A 19,918-nucleotide genomic window follows, 5' to 3' on the forward strand; every position below is an offset into this window, starting at 1 on the left:
TCTCTCTGCCCCTGCCCTGCTCACACACACACTCTCTCTCTTAAAATAAGTAAACTTTTAAAAAATGTTTATTTATTTTTGAAAGACAGAGCACGTGCGCGAGCAAGAGAGGGGCAAAGAGACAGAGGGAAATAGAGGATCCAAAGCAGCCTCTGTGCTGACAACAGAGAGCCCAATGCAGGACTAGAACCCACAAACGGAGACATCATGCCCTGAGCCAATGTCAGATACTTAACTGACTGAGCCACCCAGGTGCCCTGTCAAAATAAATACACAAACTTAAAATAAATAAATAAATATATGATTAAGGATCAGAAATTTCTATTATACTGAGATTTTTAAAATTTCAATCCAAACACTTTCACCACCCCAAATCTGATGAACACAAAACAATGATATAATATAGGCTTAAATTTATCCTAATAATCTGCAAATAACCTTACATCCTTTTCATTCTCAACATCAACATATGATGGAATACTTTGCTGGACTGCTCTTCCATAAATCCCCGATGGTGGTTCAATGCTTTGTTTAACTGAAAATGTATCTCCATTTTCCACAGAAGATATCACTGATTGGTTGCAGGCTGCTGGTGCTGAATGTGGACTTCCAAATACACCTGAAATTAACCAACCATCCAACTGCCATTAAGTATGCATGTGATGTCACTCTAATAACAAAGTTTAAGACAAGGCTCTTTAAGAAGTAAACAATATAGTTAGTAGGAAAAATATGTTAAATAATCATAAATATATGGGAGCCTGGCTGGCTCCATCAGAAGAGCATCCAACTCTTGATCTTGGTCAGGGTTGTGAGTTTGAGCCCCACGTTGGGTGTAGAGATTATTTAAATAAATAAAACTTAAAAACTATATATATAAAAAAATACATGTATATATATATACATATACACACACACACACACATATATATATATACACACACACACATATATATATATATATATATATGTAAAATGGGATTGGAAGATACAATGGAGATGGACAGATAAGTGAAGAAGGAGGTGAGGACATCCTATGAGATGGGAACAAGTATACTCCACGTATGTGGAGTGAATAACTTTGGTTGGGCACAAGGCAAATAGAAGAATAACAGAAACTAAGTGTGCAAGGGTAGGTGGAGAGCCTTAAATGAACTTAATGAAATTCTATCAAGCAAACAATTAGGAAAGCTTTCCAAGCATTTCATTCTATTTCACCATATTTACCAATAATAAGATGTGCACTCTCAATGTCTATCCTCACATGCTAGCTTTCTGATCAAAAAAGAAACTAGTTGAGGTATGTTAACTTGATGGGGGAATCCTTTTCTCACTTTAAACACTTTATAATTCAGTTAATTATACCTCAATAAAGCTAAAAAAATCAGTTTTTTTTTTTTTAAAGGAGTTAGAAGTTTATTGAATACACTGCAAGGGAGCAGCAGGCAGGACAGCAGAGAAGAGACTGTCTGCCAAAAAAAAGAGCTTAAAAAAATACTTGCAAATATGTTGTTCAAAGCTCCCTTAATCCCCCTAATTATACATACCAGGTGTCAATTCTGGTTTGTCTAGACTCTGTATGGAAAATAATAAAATTACATTAATTACTAAGCTGATAAATAAGGACTGTCATTTGAATTTAAACTATGATAAAACTATCTTAGCTATCCCAAAAGTGTCTTAGAGGTAAGTACCTAAACTGCAGTACCTACTTAGAAGTACCTAAACTGTCACTTAATACATCTCTCTGAAAACTGCCAACATGAATTATTATAGTTGTTAGACAGAAACATAAAACCTACTTCTAATTCTTTCAATTTAATAATTTTTTAAAAAGAAAGTTTTAATCCACACTTGAATCACACTCTTCTCTATTCTTTAATGATACCCTTGGCTTATGTGTGTAGAACACATACAATTAACAAGCTAAGGAACTTTGAAATACCTTTTCCAACAACTACTACTGAGTCTTCTGGTAAGGTATTTGTGGATGTGAAGTCAAAACTGGGAATTTGCTGTAAATTTGATGATGACCCTGTAAATGCTAAAAAAACAAACAAAAAACCCATATTTTAAAATTCTCCTTATATTTTTAGAATATTGTAACATGGTCTTTTAAAACAAAATTAATTTCATACACAGATTTTACAATTTATTTATTCACTTGTTTATTAGTCCAATAAATATTTAAAACTAGAATACCTAGCATGCACTAGGCAGTAGAGAGAAAAGAAACCTTCTTTCCTTAAGGAGTTTACATGTTCCAGGGTTAAGAATGGGAAAGATGTACAAGAAAATAATTATAGTATGATAATTGAGCAACAAAGGGGTAATCATGGGGGAAAGCTCTAACTCCTGAAAACAGACTAAGACAATCTCACAGCATTCTGTAATTTTCTAGGTTACTTTTCACTCCAGTTTGTGATTATGTAATTATTCTCTTTACTACTAGACTGTTGGCTCTATGGAGATAGGACCTCTATCTAATTTTGATTATCAATCTTTTCCAGAGCCTATTAGTATGGCATATAGTGGGTATTCAGTAAATATATGTTAGATGAATGTTACAAGGCAGAAAAAATGAAAAGCACAACATGATTAATTTAGGGTCAACTATTAGAAACATCAGGTAGCCTCAAAAAATGTGTAGTGACAAAGGGAAGCATATATCAGTAAATGGAACAATTTGCTCAGTAATAGTCCAAAAACAAAATCTGTCAAAAGATGACCGAATAATTAGACAGATCTCATGAAGAAAGATATAAAGAACATGTTATCTTTAAGTAGTTTAACTTCATTTATCAAAAAAGCTGATATAACTAGTCATTTTTAATGTTACTTTTTACTTTTTATACTATATTTTCTTATAAACAAAGAAACGCTGAAAGAAATGTTGCTTAGTGAGTCTCAATTCTAAAATATAAGGGAAAAATAAAATTAAAAGATTCTTGACATATAAACAATCCTTACATAACCTTTCTGTCACTTCTCTCTCATTCATCCAAATAGAGAAAGAGAAAATATTAATTCATAAAATCCAGTTTGCTAACACTCTAAGCATCCATCATTAATCACTTTCTCAAGTCATCAATAGGGGCTCTATGTTATGCCAGAAGATGGACAGGTTCAAAGGAACAACCAGCAAAGGAGTGGAATGGGAAGAAGGGGTTCTGAAAGCTAACCCTAAAACCATCTGAGGTTTGCTGCAAAAGGAATCCATTCACATATGCCACTCATTGCGAATATTTCTTTTGGAAGTTTTTTTATTCCCTCCAGCTCTGCACTCAATATTTACTTTAACCTGACTGAGGATGCAATGTTTGAGTGACTGTGCCCAAGGCTACACTATTAGTTTGGGTTGGCTCATCATCACTCCATTTAACATGTGACACTGAACACCATTACATACAAAGCCTAACTAACAGGAATATAAAGATGACAGTGTATTTCCTTTTAAATGACTTATACTACTACAGCCCAGTAAAGTGAAGAAAGCTTTCTAAATAAATGGATTTTAAGCTAGTATTCAAAAAGCAGACATGATTCGAACACATCAAGATTGGAAACGGACATCTACGCCAACATACATGCAAACTAAGAAAACTTCTAGGGGTGCCTGGGTGGCTCAGTCGGTTAAGCAACCAAGATCCAGTTCGGTTCAGGTCATGATCTCACAGTTTGTGAGCTCAAGCTCTGCGTCAGGCTCTGTGCTGTCAGCTTGGAGCCTGGAGCCTGCTTCAGATTCTGTGTCTCTCTCTCTGCCCCTTCCCTGCTTGTTCTCTGTCTCTCTCTCAAAAATAAATAAACATAAAAAAATTAAAAAAGAAAAGAAAAGAAAACTTCTAGTATTAAGAATGCCAGGGCATGGGGAATGAAAAGAGGAGTAAGATAATGCAAGACAGTTAAGGTGAGACAAGATTGTTAACGGTCTTCCAAATTATGCTACAGAGCAGGAAATTTATTCTGTGGGAAATAGGTAACCACTCAAGGTTTTGAGTATGGAAGAGATGGTAACAATAGTTCAAAAAGATAATTTGGGAAGAGTATGCAGCCTGGAGTAAAAAGGGATAAAATAAAATGCAAGATGTCTTATCACAAGGCTACTGTAATTATCCAGGGAAGAGGTAACAAAGGCTGAGATTAAACAGAAGAACTGGCAGGACGAGTCATTGCCTGAACCTGGAGGGTAAGGAGAAGAAGACAAAGATGACTCTCAAGTTACAAGTCCCCATAACTGGGAAAATGGTAATGCTACTAATAAAAATGATAACAAAGGAAGAAGAGCAGGTCTGGAAAGGAAGGTCAGTTTGGTTTTTGAACATGTTTACTCTTGTTAAATGAACAGATGTAGCAGGTGTTTGGTTTAGAGTTGGCAGTGTGAGTGCAAAGTAATTTTCTGACATAGAAATAACTGCTGGTCAAAAGATACAGATATATTTTTAAAATTGTTTTAAAGTTTATTTATTTATTTTTGAGACAGAGAGCACAAGCAAGGGAGGGGCAGAGAGAGAGAGACACACACACAGAATCAGAAGCAGGCTCCAGGCTCTGAGCTGTCAGCACACAGCCTGACACAGGGCTCAAACCCACAAACCGTGAGGTCATGACCTGAGCCAAAGGCAGACTCTTAACTGATTGAGCCACCCAGGTGCCCCAAAAGATACAAATATTTTTTGATTCTGCTGCGCAAAAAGGATGCCACTAGTAGTAAATGAACATGTGTAGCAATTATTTCAAAGCTATTTTTAAAAAAGAAAAAAAAATGCATGTTGGGGGCACCAGGGTAGCTCAGTCATTTAAGCATCTGATTCTTATTTCAGCTCGGGTCATGATCTCATGGTTCGTGAGTTCAAACCTGCTTGGGCTCCTCTCCCTACTCCTCCCTGCCATCTCAAAATAAACAAACTTAAAAAATATATGTTAGGGTATGAGTTACTTTTAGGAAGAAAATTATTTTTTGTACTGATTATCTTTACATGAGAAATGAAATATGTAAGTAAATATGAAAAAAACCCTTGTCATTCTCTTTTGAAAAAACAATGATAAGAAACCATCCACAAAGAACAGATATTGAAGTACATCATGGATGAAATTTAAAAATTTGCAAAAAAAAAGAAAAAAAGATAAAGCTTCTAACCAACTTCCTTTTACTCAATTTATTTCCACAAAAAGTATACATGTCCTACAATGTCTGACTGCCTACACATATATATATGATTTCAGATGAACAGAAATAACAAAAGTTGATCTTATTACAATCACAGTTGCTACATGTAAAAAAAAGACAGCTCCTTAAAGTTACTAGTAGATTAAAAATTTACAGTGAATTCTAATTACTCTATTTAAATATTTATACCTTTTAAAATCACTTTCTCTTGGGGTGCCTGGGTGGCTCAGTCGGTTAAGTGTCTGACTTTGGCTCGGGTCATGATCTCATGGTTTGTGGGTTCGAGCCCCACATCGGGCTCTGTGCTACCAGCTTGGAGCCTGGAGCCTGCTTCGGATTCTGTGTCTCCCTCTCTCTCTGCCCCTTCCCTGCTTATACTCTCTTTCTCTCTCTCTCTCAAAAATAAATAATAAAGGTTAAAAAAATTTTTTTAAATCACTTTCTCTTTACCTAAGGGAAAAATTTAAAATGTAGCTATGCTAGATCTCTAAAAAAAAAAATGGACAGCTGTCACAGAGGAGCTAGTTGCTATACTAAGTTTAATGAAAAACAACAGAGAATGTAAATTCTTAGCAACCGTTACTGATGAGAAAGAAGCCTTTCCAGGTTCGACCACAGGAAACTATATTCCTGCTTCTGTAGTTTTATTCCCTGGTTACAACCTAAGTAGGCATCTGGGATTTATTTATTCACATGATTTATGTCCCCCATTTTAGTGGTAAAATGTCTTGTAAAAAATGTGTGTGTGTGTGTGTGTGTGTGTGTGTGTGTGTGTGTTTGTAATCTGAGGGGGTTGAGATCAGCAGAGATCCCCTAGTGTTAACCTCTTGCGTAGTTGCTTCCCAGCCATGGCTTCTCAGGGAAGTCCATCAACCAATACATGAACCTGTATGTTCTTCTATTTGGCAAAATTATTTAATCAATAACACATCAGCAGAGGGGAAAGAAAAATCTCAAAACTTAGAAAGCTCAGTTAATTTTTCTTTATTGGCATGCTTAGGGAGAATTCTGAGACATTTAATTTAGGATTTAAAGACATTCCATCTTAAAAATTAACTTGTGAAATTTACTAACCTTTTGTATGTCTTGGGTGTTCCTTATTTTGTATCTTGAAAACACTAGGTGAAATGTCATGGGATCTATCATCTTCAAAATCACCACATCCAAACCCATAGTTCATACGTTGACCAATTATGCTTACATTGGATGTTGTAATCCCTATAAAATAAAATACATAAAAATATTTATTAAAAATATTACCTGTGTTTCAGGTAATAGTACAGACAGGTACATATCTCCCCTCTAAATCTATCTTGCCTTCTAGATTTTTAAAAAGGTCAGTAACATAATATTAGAAATTACAACGTTATAGTAATTTAAAGGCTTTTATCTTATTTTAAATTTTGTAATACTTTTTACTAGCAGTTAAGAACATTTATTATAAGCTATATCTAAACATTTTATAAAACAGGTTAAAATTGCAACCATTTAAAAATTACAATCAGGGGCGCCTGGGTGGCTTGGTCGGTTAAGCGTCCGACCTCAGCTCAGGTCATGATCTCACGGTCCGTGAGTTCGAGCCCCACGTCGGGCTCTGTGCTGACAGCTTAGAGCCTGGAGCCTGTTTCAGATTCTGTGTCTCCCTCTCTCTATGCCCCTCCCCTGTTCATGCTCTGTCTCTCTCTGTCTCAAAAATAAATAAACGTTAAAAAAAAATTTTTTTTTAAATAGTTAAAAATTACAATCAAATACAAAATTTAGTGCTTGAAAGAGATAATCAAATATATATACACATATATTTAAAATATGACAAACATTTAATGTTTAAATGACATTTAAAACTTTAGAGCAAAAAGAAAAAAGATTATTTCTATTTTTTATTTTAATTCTAGTTAGTTATAAATATGATAAAATTGATTTCAGGTGTAGAATTTAATGATTCATCATTTATATACAACACCCAGCACTCATCACAAGTGCCTTCCTTTATATCCATCAGCCAACAAGCCTATCCCTGCCCACCTCCCTCCATCAACCCTCAGTTTATTCTCTACAGTTAAGAGTCTCTTATGGTTTGCTTCCCTCCCTCGTAAAGAAAAATTTTTTAATCTAGAATTTGTAAACTATATCCTGAGAGATATTTTCCATTTCTCTTTTCTCCTACTCTTGTGTACTGGGTCTATACTGGTCTGGCTGGTGAGGCAGCACACTACACAGTGACTAAGCTCAGAATCTGGAATCGTGCTTCCTGGCTTTAAATCATAGCACTTCCACTTAGACCACTGACAGAACCTGGGCAAGACACTTCATCTCATTTGTAAAATGGGGATAATAGTATTACCTCTTCCAGAATGGTTGTGAGGAGTTAAGTGAAGAAAACATACGTCAAAGGCTTAGCATAGTGCCTAGCATACTCTTATATTTCTAATTAAATGTTATATTCCTAATTAAAAATAAAACTAATCAAAACCCTAACATGGGCCTCCTTTTAACAAATACAAAAACTTTTAATCTACATTTGAATGTTTAAACTGACTACCTTATACTAATACTTTGAAGCCGTTAAAACTACAAAATATGTACTAAATGGAAAATACTACCCAATATACATTTGAGTCACCATCCATTTTAATATATATAGCTCCTATAAATATCATTAAGTAGTAATAACAAAAGATAATTTGTTTCTAATATTGTTGTGGGTTTTTTAATAAAAACAGGATTGTGGGGAAAGGGGTGTCTGGTGGCAACTGAGCTACAGAAGACTGGAGAGTAAAAAGCACTAAGTTCATAGAGAGTCAAAAAATATCTGGTGTTAAATGATAGAGAACTTCTGGGAGTAACATGGATATCTTTCTCTTCTTAGTTTTTTATTTTTTTATTTGAGAGAGAGTGCGCAAGAAGGGGAGAAGGCAGTGGAGGGACACACACACACATACACAAAGAGAGACAGAGAGAGAGACAGAGAGAGAGACAGAGAGAGAGAGAGAGAGAGAGAGAGACAGGGAGAGAATCTTAAGCAGAGTCCATGCTCACTGCAGAGCTGAATATGGGGGCTTGATCCTACAAACCTGGGATCAGGACCTGACTGAAGTCAAGAGTCAGATGCTTAAACGACTAAGCTGCCGTGGTGCCCCCTATATTCTTCTTAGTTTTGATAGTTAATTTAAAAGTTAGCCTCATAAAGATACTGGCTTTGGGGGCTAATGCTTTCTGTTAATAATAGGAACTACTAATCTCATGCTATAGGAAAAAATTGTACCATAACATCATTCAGGAAATTTAGCACAATGTGCTCTAATAGGTAGTAGTGGATTATGTGGAAATGGATGGATTAGTGGAAATGATGATGTAAAGACAAAACGAATTTAAAATTTTTACATAATTATTTTTGGTTTTGTTTTCAGATAGTCTTTATTCTGAGCCTATCATTTTTATACTTCACAAATTAAATAATAAACTTGTAAATATTTGCTTACTGAAAACAAAACCCTATCCCACAAAAACAAAAAATGTAAACTCAAGTTTATAAAATCCTAAACCATTAGCAACTTTACATTTTGAGAACATATTAAATTTCAGCAAGAATATCTCACAGTGAATTCAACAGTAGAGGTCTGAAAACATGATCATAGAAATACTTAAGTTACTTGTTTAAAAATACAGATTTCTAACTCTGAAGATTGATTCATTAGTTGTGAAGTGCGGTCCCAGAAATCTTGTAGGACTGGTGGTTCCTAGGACTAGGCTAGTTTGAGAAACACTAAATATTAGACTCTTTAGGGAAACACTGAATATTACATACAGAAGTAGGTACTGTTTTAAGACTTTTTTCATTCCACTAACTTAAATGATTTACTAGGTCAGAGGGAAACTCAAATCTAGGTTTTCTAAATCTAGGTTTATTTATTTATTTTTATTAAAAACATTTTTTAATGCTTATTTATTTATTTTGAGAGAGAATGTGAGCGGGGAGAGGCAGGGGGAGAGGCAGAGAGAGGGAGAGAGAGGGAGAGAGAGAATCCCAAACAGGATCTGTGCTGCCAGTGCAGAACTTGATGGGAGCTTGAACCCACAAACTGTGAGATCATGACCTGAGACAAAACCAAGAGTCGGACACTTGGGGCATCTGGGTGGTTCAGTTAAGCGATCGACTTTGGCTCAAGTTATGATCTCACAGTTTGTGAGTTAGAGCTCCACATGGGACTCTGTGCTGACAGCTCAGAGCCTGGAGCCTACTTTGGATTCTGTGTCTCCCTCTCTCCCTGCCCCTTCCCCACTCGCTCTCTGTCTCTCTCTCTCAAAAATAAACATAAAAAAAAAAAAAAAAAAAAAAAAGAGTTGACCGACTGAGCCACCCAGGCACCTCTTCTAAATCTTTTCTAACTCCAAAGATATTCTTCCAAAAGAGGGCTCCATTTTTAGAAACAAGATACAACCCACCAATAACTTATACACATATTTTTAAAGTTATGAATAATTTACTATGATAATCAACTTTAGAAAAGGATTAAAGAACAATTTTATGTGTTATGTTTCTTTGTGTCTTCTCCTTTAAGGGAACAAATACCAAGTGTCCTCTATGCACTTGGTGCTTTATTTTTTTAAGTTTATCTATTTATTTTGAGAGAGAGAGAGAGAAACAGCACAGGAGGGGCTGAGCGAGAGGGAGAGAGAATCCCAAGCACTGACATTGCAGAGCTCAATGTCAAGCTCAAACTCACAAACTGTGAGATCATGACCTAAGCCAAAACCAAGAGTCAGATGCATAACTGACTGAGCCACCCAGGAGCCCCATTAGGTGCTTTATATATCTTATACATTTAAATGTTCACTACCCTTTCTCAAGATTTACATTACCAGATGAAAGAACTGAGTTTCAAAGCAGTTAAATAACTTGCTCAGCTCATGAATATAGTCAAACTGGGATTCCAGCTAGGGTCTTTCAGACCCCAAAGCACATTTACCTGGTCTTCCTGTACCTAGTTAGATTAACTAACTTTGTGGAACACTAGCTTTGTGGAAGACAGGATACTAGGCATGCATGGTTGAATCAGGCATTCATGATTATGAAGGTACTTGGTAGGGAATCAGAAGTAAATAATTTCTGGGGATCTAAGAATCTCAGAGTCCAAAAAAGTAAAACAATGGCAATACAACTATAAACATGTCAGTGCAAAATGTAATGACATCACAAAAGAGGTAATAATCAATTTTGTTTGTGAATGGGGAAGGCTTCCAGAGAAAGCAACTGAGCTGTTTTCACAGCTGAATGGGGTGTGGTGTGGATTCCACATTTCACTTAGAAGAAATAGTACATGCAACTGCAAAAAGAGAAAAAATGGTACTGAAGGTGATCTAATAAAACTGGAGTGTAAGATTATAAAGAAGGAAGTGAAATATGAGGCTGGAGAGGTAGAGAGGGGAGAGATCATAGAAGAATGCCCTGAATAAATTTAGGCTGGGCAATATATTCAGATTTACATTGTGGGGAATGGATTATAGAGAATGAGACTGAAGCTAGAGAAAAATCTTAGGAGGCTAAGTAGGTAAGAAATGAGCAAAAGTGATAGTAGATGATAGTACGGCATATTTAGGAGCAAGAAATTTAAAAATCTTAGCAGACAATTAAATACAAATATAGCTTTTTAGGGAGAAAATTATAACATAAGATACAGTAGCTTAAAGTTATTAGGACTTTTACACTGAGATCATATGAAAATAAACATCACATTCCAATTTGTTACAATTCACTCAGAATCGAATACAGTTTTACCAATCATAGAATCACATGCGGTTCCCATCCTACATAGATAAAAATCCAAATATTTTTCCAAATGATTACGAACAACTAAATCTATTTTCTGAAAAGTGATGCTATACACTAGAGTGTTATACGTTAGTTCACAAAATTCTTAAGATACAAATGAAGTTAACGACTAGTTAAGTGTTGTTTTTTAAAACAAATTGTCTTTTGTGATGCATAGTGGCTTCCAAACTATGCTACATATTAGAATCACCCTGAGGGCTTTCAAAATTCTGACAGCAGCATCACATTTCTTATCAATTAAACCAAAACATCTGGGTGGAAGAGCCAGGCATAGGTACACCTATGGGCTTAAATGGGTATCAACTATTTAAATGCTTTTTCTAAAAAAAAATAAAATAAAATAAATGCTTTTTCTTCTAAGAATAATAAAATACTTATTCTTGCAAAAAAAAAAAAAAGTCCCTTTAAGGAGTTAAAAAGACGATTACTTTTACTTGGTATGCTCAAAAATTCTAAATCTGAAGTGTATTTATCATTTTTGATATAATTTAAAAATCATAGTGTCTATAAATCATATTTATAAAAGTTATAAAATACCTGCACTGGGGCTTTGGTCAGCTATCTCAGAATTTTTATTCTTTGCAGAAGAAAGTCTTGTAGGACAAGGTTTTGATCCAAATGTTGGAAATATGTCTGACCTACAATGAAACAAAGTAATTTCAATAATCATTTAAGATCTAAAGCTATTCAACATTCTTACACAAAACATTCTCTATATTTCCCATTAACTCACTAAACTGCAATAATAAAGCAGGAGCAAGTAAGAAAAACTATAAGAATTTTTTACTGATATTCCTAGTTCACTTTTTGAACTTCCAACCTTTTTAACATATCAGCAATTCTTAATAATTTATGAGAGGATTGCCAAAGGCAGGGAAGATTCTCCAACTTGTACTATATAATCTTTTATTGGGTCAAAAAAAAAAAAAGTGATCCAAAGAAAGTGCATTCCAAAACTAAAGCAAATGATTCCTAATTATCTAATATACTATCTACCCTTATAAATAATAATACCAAAAAAAGAGACTTAACTACATTACAAATAAGAGACTAGAAACATTTATTAGCAAATGCCACTTCTTGGAGTTTTTTTTTTTTAAGTTTATTTATTCATTTTGAGAGAGACAGAGACTGCATGAGTGGGGAAAGGGCAGAGAGAGCAGAGAGAGGGAGAGAGAGAGAGAATCCCAAGCAGGCTCTGCATTGTCAGCACAGAGCTTGATGGCAGTGGGGCGGGGGGGGGGGGGGGGGGGGGGCCCTGAACTCACAAAACCATGAGATCATGACCTGAGCTGTGTCCAAGTCAGATGCTTAACTGACTGAGTCACCCAGATGCCCCTTCTTGTATTATTCTTTGTTATACTTCTCTTTTCTAACGTTTATTTTTGAGAAAGACAGAGAGAGACAGACCACGAGCAGAGGAAGGGCAGTGAGGTAACAGAGACAGAGAATCTGAAGAGCAGGCTCCAGCCTCTGAGCTGTCAGCACAGAGCCCAATGCAGGGCTTGAACCCAGGAGTTATGAAATCATACCCTGAGTCGAAGTCAGACACTTAACCGACTGAGCCACCCAGGCGCCCCACACTTTTCTGACATTATAAAGACCTACAGGCTATGTTTTATAAAAAAAAGCAACTGAAGAATGTTAAATTAGAATGTAATAGAACTGTTTTAAATCAAGTAAGTGTCATAATATCAATAAGCCAGTGATGGATATAATTTTTTTTTAATGTTTATTTATTTTTGAGAGGGAGACAGAGCATGAGCAGGGGAGGGGAAGAGAGAGAGGGAGACACAGAATCCGAAGCAGGCTCCAGGCTCTGAGCTGCCAGCACAGAGCCCGACGCGGGTCTCGAACCCACGAACCACGAGATCACAACCTGAGCTGAAGTCGGATGCTTAACCGACTGAGACACCCAGGCGCCCCAAGCCAGTGATGGATATTATAAAGAAGAGATTTTACAAAGGAGTACAATTCTTAGTTGGGTTGGCATTGTTGTTAATTGATCGAGTGAGAAATCAATGTTAAACATCTTTAAAGAGTAATTTCTTTAGAATAGAAAGAATAAAAAATTTACATTTATGCCATGCATTACATTCAGGTGAAAGAAAATACTTCAGTCTCTAAAAGAGTGGCTCTTAAGAGTTTTTCCTCCCAAACCCACTTAAAGATGAAAGCTCCACATAGGGTAGAAGTGGCTTTCTTTGACATTATTCTTAAGGCAAGATGCAAGCTGGTTAAGAATAATTGCTTTAAAGCTATTACACTTAATGTGGAAATATGAAATTCATTAAAGGTAATTTAGTCCAGATATGAGGGCATACTGAACTCCCCTTCTCACAGAGTTCAATATCTGAAGAGAATAATTCCATGAGACAACATAGGGAATAGTGAATTCTGAATGTTAAAGTATAAAGTGAACATTTCTTCCCAACTGGGTTCCAAATTATTCACAGGACCTTGCAACTGTAGGAGTATCTAACACAAAATTTCACATTCCTAGAAGATAAGGGAAGGACTTTAGATCTAAAAGATAAATATCTATTTCAAACATCTGGTAAGTAAATGTAACCACAGTTATCTCACCAGCCCATGTAGCCATTCCAAATTAATTTTGTAAATACACTGCATTATTCTATCTAGGTAATTACAACAAAATAATTTCCAGTAAAAAAAAAATTTACAACTGCAAACTAAAATGCCACTTAAGTTAAAACTGTAGAGAATGAAATCATGGGATAAGATAAACTTCTCAGAGCAGGACACAAAAATTTGGTTTAATTCTATGGACTGCTGAAATGAAACACCCTTTTCCATTAAAGTTAATAGAACACCATCTCTCCTTTGATTATGCAGTCTCTAGTTACATACATTGTTAAGAGACTCCAGTTCATGTAAGTGAAAATAATTTAAATTTAATTTTAAATAATCATGGCTGATAGCTGTGTATAAACATGGTTCAGGATAAAATCAAAGAAAAGTAAAGGTAAAAAGAATGACAACAGATATAAACAAGGATGTGAAACACCTCAGACTTTGCTAGTGGGAGTGTAAAACTGTACAAGCATTTTGGAAAACTGTTTAGCAGTTATTTAAAAAGTTAAATGTACATCTACCCTATGACCTAGCAATTCTACTCTTAGGTTCTTGTCTAAAATAAAGAGGGAAGAGATTCCCCAAAATCCTAGAATAAAGTCACAGAAATCCCCAGAAATCAAGGTGGGTTTACCATTTAATTAAGACTTAGGGGTTACTGAGGTAATGTGAAAAAGTTTGCTGAATTGCTGTACTAGAAAATAATTCTCTGTCAGTGTGGGGCGGCCAGGACTCTAATTCCACAGCCGCTACAAGAAGACTCCTGAGGAGGCTGCAAAAGCTATGGCACGGCCTCCTGAGCTTCCACAAGATAATGGAATAACAAAATACAAGAGTGGGGTAACAGCTGGGTGGAGTTTACCTACAAATTAGAGGAAATTGGTGCTGAGTTTTGAATGAAAGCAGTAACATCAGCTATAGGTCCGCTGCAAAAGTGTCAATGATTCAGAAAGGAGTTAAAGAACAAGGAATATTAGGATAAATGTTAGATAGGCAGAGGAACAAGTAGGGCTTGGGGAATAAGGGCTTATATTAATATAGGTGCCCTAGGTTACAGCTGTGGCTGTGTTGTCTCTCTCCACCCGTCCCAAACCAACGCCAAGCAAGGTAATACCTGTAAACCTTTCTTTTAAACTTTTTTTTTTTTTAACGTTTATTTATTTTTGGGACAGAGAGAGACAAAGCATGAACGGGGGAGGGGCAGAAAGAGAGGGAGACACAGAATCGGAAACAGGCTCTAGGCTCTGAGCCATCAGCCCAGAGCCTGACGCGGGGCTCGAACTCACGGACCGCGAGATCGTGACCTGGCTGAAGTCGGACGCTTAACCGACTGTGCCACCCAGGCGCCCTGTAAACCTTTCTTTTAAATGGACTTCAACATTTTACAAACTAGAATATAAATAGCTTTAAAGCTTTTTTTTCAAATATGATATTAGGAATCAGACTACAAATTAAACATTAGCATTCCTTTAACATGTCAAAAAAATTAAATACATTATTCTCTTCCCCTGAGGAGTTGTAGACAGAGAAGAAGTCAGTGATTCTTGGCTGTAAACTCCACTTTCACTATAAGAGCTGATGTTTGGAGAGGAAGATCGAGATGGTGAGTCCACAGTCAAGTCAAGCTTAATTGCAGAATCAGGGCTTTCAAGATCAGGAGTACTGCCACTCAGTTTTGCTCTTTTCTTTGCTGCACTATTACGAAGGGACCTAAGAAAGCTCTGCATCTAAGAAAAAAAAATAGAAACAATTAACTTTACAAGACATTTATATGAGTAAAAGTTATCCTTAGTATTTAAATTTTATTCACTATACCTAGCTAGCCACTCTCCAGTCTGGTACTAACAAGATGGATATTAACATATCTGTACAGAGTAAAAATACATATTTTATCACGACCAATTTATTAACAAGACTGTAAACTCCTTAAGAGGAAGGATCCCAAGCTATTTACCATGATATTTGCATCACTGAGCACAATGACTAATATAAGTTAATCAGTAAATGAATCATTGAATCAGATGGTAGACATCAGAGTTGAAGTCATAGAGGTTTGGCTAATCTTAAGTCATTAATGTGTGAATGTAGCCATTTCAAAATTCTGTGAAAAGTGATCATTTTTCTAAAATTTGAAGTTTACATCCAGCTTGCCAATGTTAGGGTTCAGAGAACAACAGATCATTGTATGTGACTTCTGAAGCCAAGTATTTCTAGAAATGTAGACTAGAAACTGCCATTACAAACTAATACATTAAATTTGGAAATAGAACCTTGAATGAATTAAGGAACACAAAAACATACATAAACTATGTTTTACTTACATTTTGATTGTAACGATTATAATGGTTGATGCAACTATACAGCCACTTCCCTAGTAAATCCTCGGAAGGCTAAATATTTAAAAACAGTACTATCTCCAATATTTATTAATAATTATGTAAAAGAAATAACCCTTTCAATTATTCACTAAAAGAAAAAGGGCAATTTTTAAGCTTTCACAAAAACATTGCAAAAATATATAGTGTCAAATGAAACTTATGAATTATGTAGGAAAATGCCTCTTCTGTAACTTTCTTCCCTTTAAATGAATTCTCTTCCTAGTACCAGTGAAATACAACTTGGGGGCGGGGGGGGGGGAGATTTTACAAGCAGTTAGAAGTTAGAATAACTAATTAATTCATTAAGAACCAATTTTGGTATGCATGCTTAATATTAAAGAAATGCTTTTAAAGTGAGGATGTGTTAATATTAACTTTATTTTATTGAGCAAATTATCAGTAATGATGCTTATATCTTAAAAATTGGCAAAAATAAGACCACAAAATATCATCATTGAATGTTTCGGTTTATATATTTAATGTAAACACTTTTTAAAATCTGACATCAGGCAGACTGATAGGATAAAAAGGAAGTATCTATGGAAATAGTGTTCTGAATCAACGTAATATAGCAACAACATTCCTTCTCTGACATAATTAGTATGTACAGAGTTGTCATATTGGCAATAGATTTTTATAGTATAAAAATATAGTATATACTCAAAGATGAGTATATGATTTCAGTTTCATAATAATAAACTTGTACATATGCATAACAGACATACTCAGGAATGTTCAATGCACCATTGTTCGCAACAACAAAAAGACTAGGAATAACCCAAAATCAATTACGATTATATCATAAATACCAAAGTATTAATATATTAAGAGTACAAAAATACATAAAATACAAATTAATGGTGATAGTAGTTGACTCTGGTGAAGGAAGGAGAGGAACTGGATTGGGGAGGGAACTATGTTATGTTTCATTTATTTAAAAAATAGGAAACAAATATGCAAATTTTTCATTTGGGAGGGGTTAGTGCATGGGTATATTGCTATATTACTCATACTTTTAATTTAAAAGGAAATAAAATATGCACAGAAGAAATAGAGGAAACGCATTAGAATGTTAATGGCAAATCATTCTGGGTAGTGGGATTTGGTGTGATGAATTTTCTAACATTTCACTACAGTTTTTACATTTTCTATAAGGATCATGAAATATTTTTATAAAAAAGAAAACATGTTATGGAATTAAAAAGTATGATTTTTCCTTAAATGACAGCTATTGTATTATAGAAAATTACAAGCATTTTAAAACTATTAAAAGTGATATTTGGCTCTAACCTCTTCTTGATCCAAATCTTTATCTCTGATATCCAATTCTGAAAGATCGATTGTAAGACTATCTTTTTCACTCTTCCAAATATCATCAGGTTCTTTCTTTTTGGGTCCCACTGTGCTTAAGTCAGCTTTATCAGGCAAAAGGCTGATTCCCCTTGGTATGGGAGGGACAGGTTTGGTCCCATTTAGGCCTCGGCGGGAAGATGGTGATCTCACCAAGGCAGGGGTAAGTTGAACTGGAGATAGTTTTTCTTGAGAATTTTCTCCTGCATGAAAAGAAATATATTTTATTTTATTTTTTTTAATTTCAGAGAAGTGGAAGTTATAATCACAAGTGTTTGGAATACAATGTTTTTAAATTAAAAAATACACTTTTTTTTTAATCCAACGTTTTTATTTATTTTTGGGACAGAGAGAGACAGAGCATGAACGGGGGAGGGGCAGAGAGAGAGGGAGACACAGAATCGGAAACAGGCTCCAGGCTGCGAGCCATCAGCCCAGAGCCCGACGCGGGGCTCGAACTCACGGACCACGAGATTGTGACCTGGCTGAAGTCGGACGCTCAACCGACTGCGCCACCCAGGCGCCCCACACTTTTTTTTTTTTATTAGGAGTGAAGATACTATTTAAAATGAGGTCAAAGTATCAGGGTCCCCTAACAAATATAACAAAACTGAGTCACCAGAATTTCTTTCATATTAAAAATACTGTATACACCAAGTAAAATTTCTGTCTTCATACACATTATCATAACTGATATTTGTACAGAAAAGTCTATATGTCCCTAAATAAGCCACAGGGGCTATTTCCTATCTTCATTTAATTACATACACAACATTTGAATGACTACTATACACAAAACATTAATGCCAGGCACTAGGAGAACAAACTGAATAATTTTTCAGCTTTCAATACAATATTTGATCTTAGAGGAAAGACAAACATAGAAAGAAATTAATGGAGAAAATGAAGGTTCAGTGCTAAGAATAAGTGGTAAAATTGACTGACCATGCCATAAATTGCCCTTGGTCATGTTATAAACTAGAACATCAGTGTTGTGGGGTAGTTTAAAGGTAGAACATCTTTTTTTGTTGTTTGTTTGTAAGATTTTGTTTTTAAGTAATCTCTACACCCAACGCGGGGCTTGAACTTACAACTCCAAGATCAAGAGACACATGCTCTACTGACTGAGTCAGCCAGGCACCGCAATCAGTTATGAACTGGAACATCTTACTGCAGAGATTGGGAATAAGAAAGTATGTAGGATATAGGGGTCGCCTTTACTAGACTTATTTTGAAATTGGATCTGTCTTGAATAAATTTATATGCCAATTTCATTATTTTGGAGAGGACTATTGTTAAGGATATTTTAATTTATAACAAATACTAGAAAACTTAAAATAATTTGAACATATACTAAGCATTCAAAAAATGTAGAATAAATGGATACTAAACAATAATTATAGTAATTATATGAATGGCATTTTTTATTTCTAAAGTGAAAATTTGTTACTGGGCTCTTAGGCTGTTCATGCTCATTACAAAGCATTATTAGTTGAATAGTTTTGAAAAAGGATTCTGAAGTAGAAAACTAAGAAATGACAATGTCAATTGAATTTTATTTTTTTAATGTTTATTTATCTTGAGAGAGAGGGAGAAGAGGGAGAGAGAGCACACATGCATGCAAGGGGGAGGGGCAAAGAGGGAGAGAGAGAATCCCAAGTAGGCTCCACGATGTCAGCAGCACAGCCTGACACAGGGCTTGAGCCCACAAACTACGAGATCATGACCTGAGCCGAAATCAAGAGTTGGATGCTTAACCAAACGAGCCACCCAGATGCCCCTCAATTCAATTAAAAAATTTTTTTTTAATGTTTATTTATTTTTGAGAGAGAGACAGAGAGTGTGAGCAGGGGAAGGGCAGAGAGAGGGGGATACAGAATCCCAAACAGGCTCCAGGCTTCGAGCTGTCAGCACAGAGCCCAATGCCGGGCTCAAACTCATGAACTGTGAGATCATGACATAAGCCGAAGGCAGACACTTAACCGACTGAGCCACCCAGGCACCCCTCAATTCAATTTTATATTACAGGTTTGAACTATTTAACATAAATGCAGTTTACCAGCTTTTAAAGATTAAAAAACCCTAACTCCAAAGTAATAATTCAAAAACACATGAAAATTTGAACAAAGTATTAATTTTTACCATCATTTATACCTGGAGGGTCAGACGATTTTTGGCTGACAAGCTTTTTCTGTGGACTTGGCTTTGGTAGTCCCTCAAAGCTTTTAAGAGGCCAGGAATTAGAGAAATTGATGCAATTATCCTGAGACTTCTTTGGAGATACAGTAAGAGATGTGTGCTTTGGACTAGTTCGAGGTGATGAGACAGGATAGGATGGAAGGATGAAGCCTCCTGGACTTGGATTTAGACCAGAGTATGACGAAGTACGTTCTGTTTGGGTACCAAATGTCTGTTGTGTCTTAGGAGCAAAATTTAGGCTAGCATACGCTGTAATAAAACAAAAGAAAATATATTATCTATGTATACACATCTAAGATTTTGAAGTTTTTTGCTTTTCACATTCAAGTTTTTATCCCATCTGGCATTTATTTTATTTACTTTTTTGTGCAGTGTGAGGTAAAGATCTAATTTAACTTT

The 19,918-nt window shown here is 35.4% G+C and overlaps 1 protein-coding gene across 1 annotated transcript in view; it reads right to left on the reverse strand.

The window, feature by feature from the left end:
- The window catches only part of TOGARAM1 (TOG array regulator of axonemal microtubules 1), a 73,414-nt gene that overhangs the window by 32,560 nt on the left and 20,936 nt on the right, over positions 1–19,918 (reverse strand). The window contains 7 exon segments of the mRNA XM_086709844.1: positions 444–619; positions 1,946–2,044; positions 6,242–6,385; positions 11,535–11,635; positions 15,087–15,319; positions 17,261–17,523; positions 19,475–19,768. Coding sequence (XP_086565970.1) covers positions 444–619; positions 1,946–2,044; positions 6,242–6,385; positions 11,535–11,635; positions 15,087–15,319; positions 17,261–17,523; positions 19,475–19,768 — 1,310 coding nt within the window.

The sequence above is a fragment of the Puma concolor genome, chromosome B3 (assembly GCF_028749965.1).
Source record: "Puma concolor isolate L17-30 chromosome B3, mPumCon1.1.hap2, whole genome shotgun sequence".
Classification (NCBI taxonomy): Eukaryota; Metazoa; Chordata; class Mammalia; order Carnivora; family Felidae; genus Puma; species Puma concolor.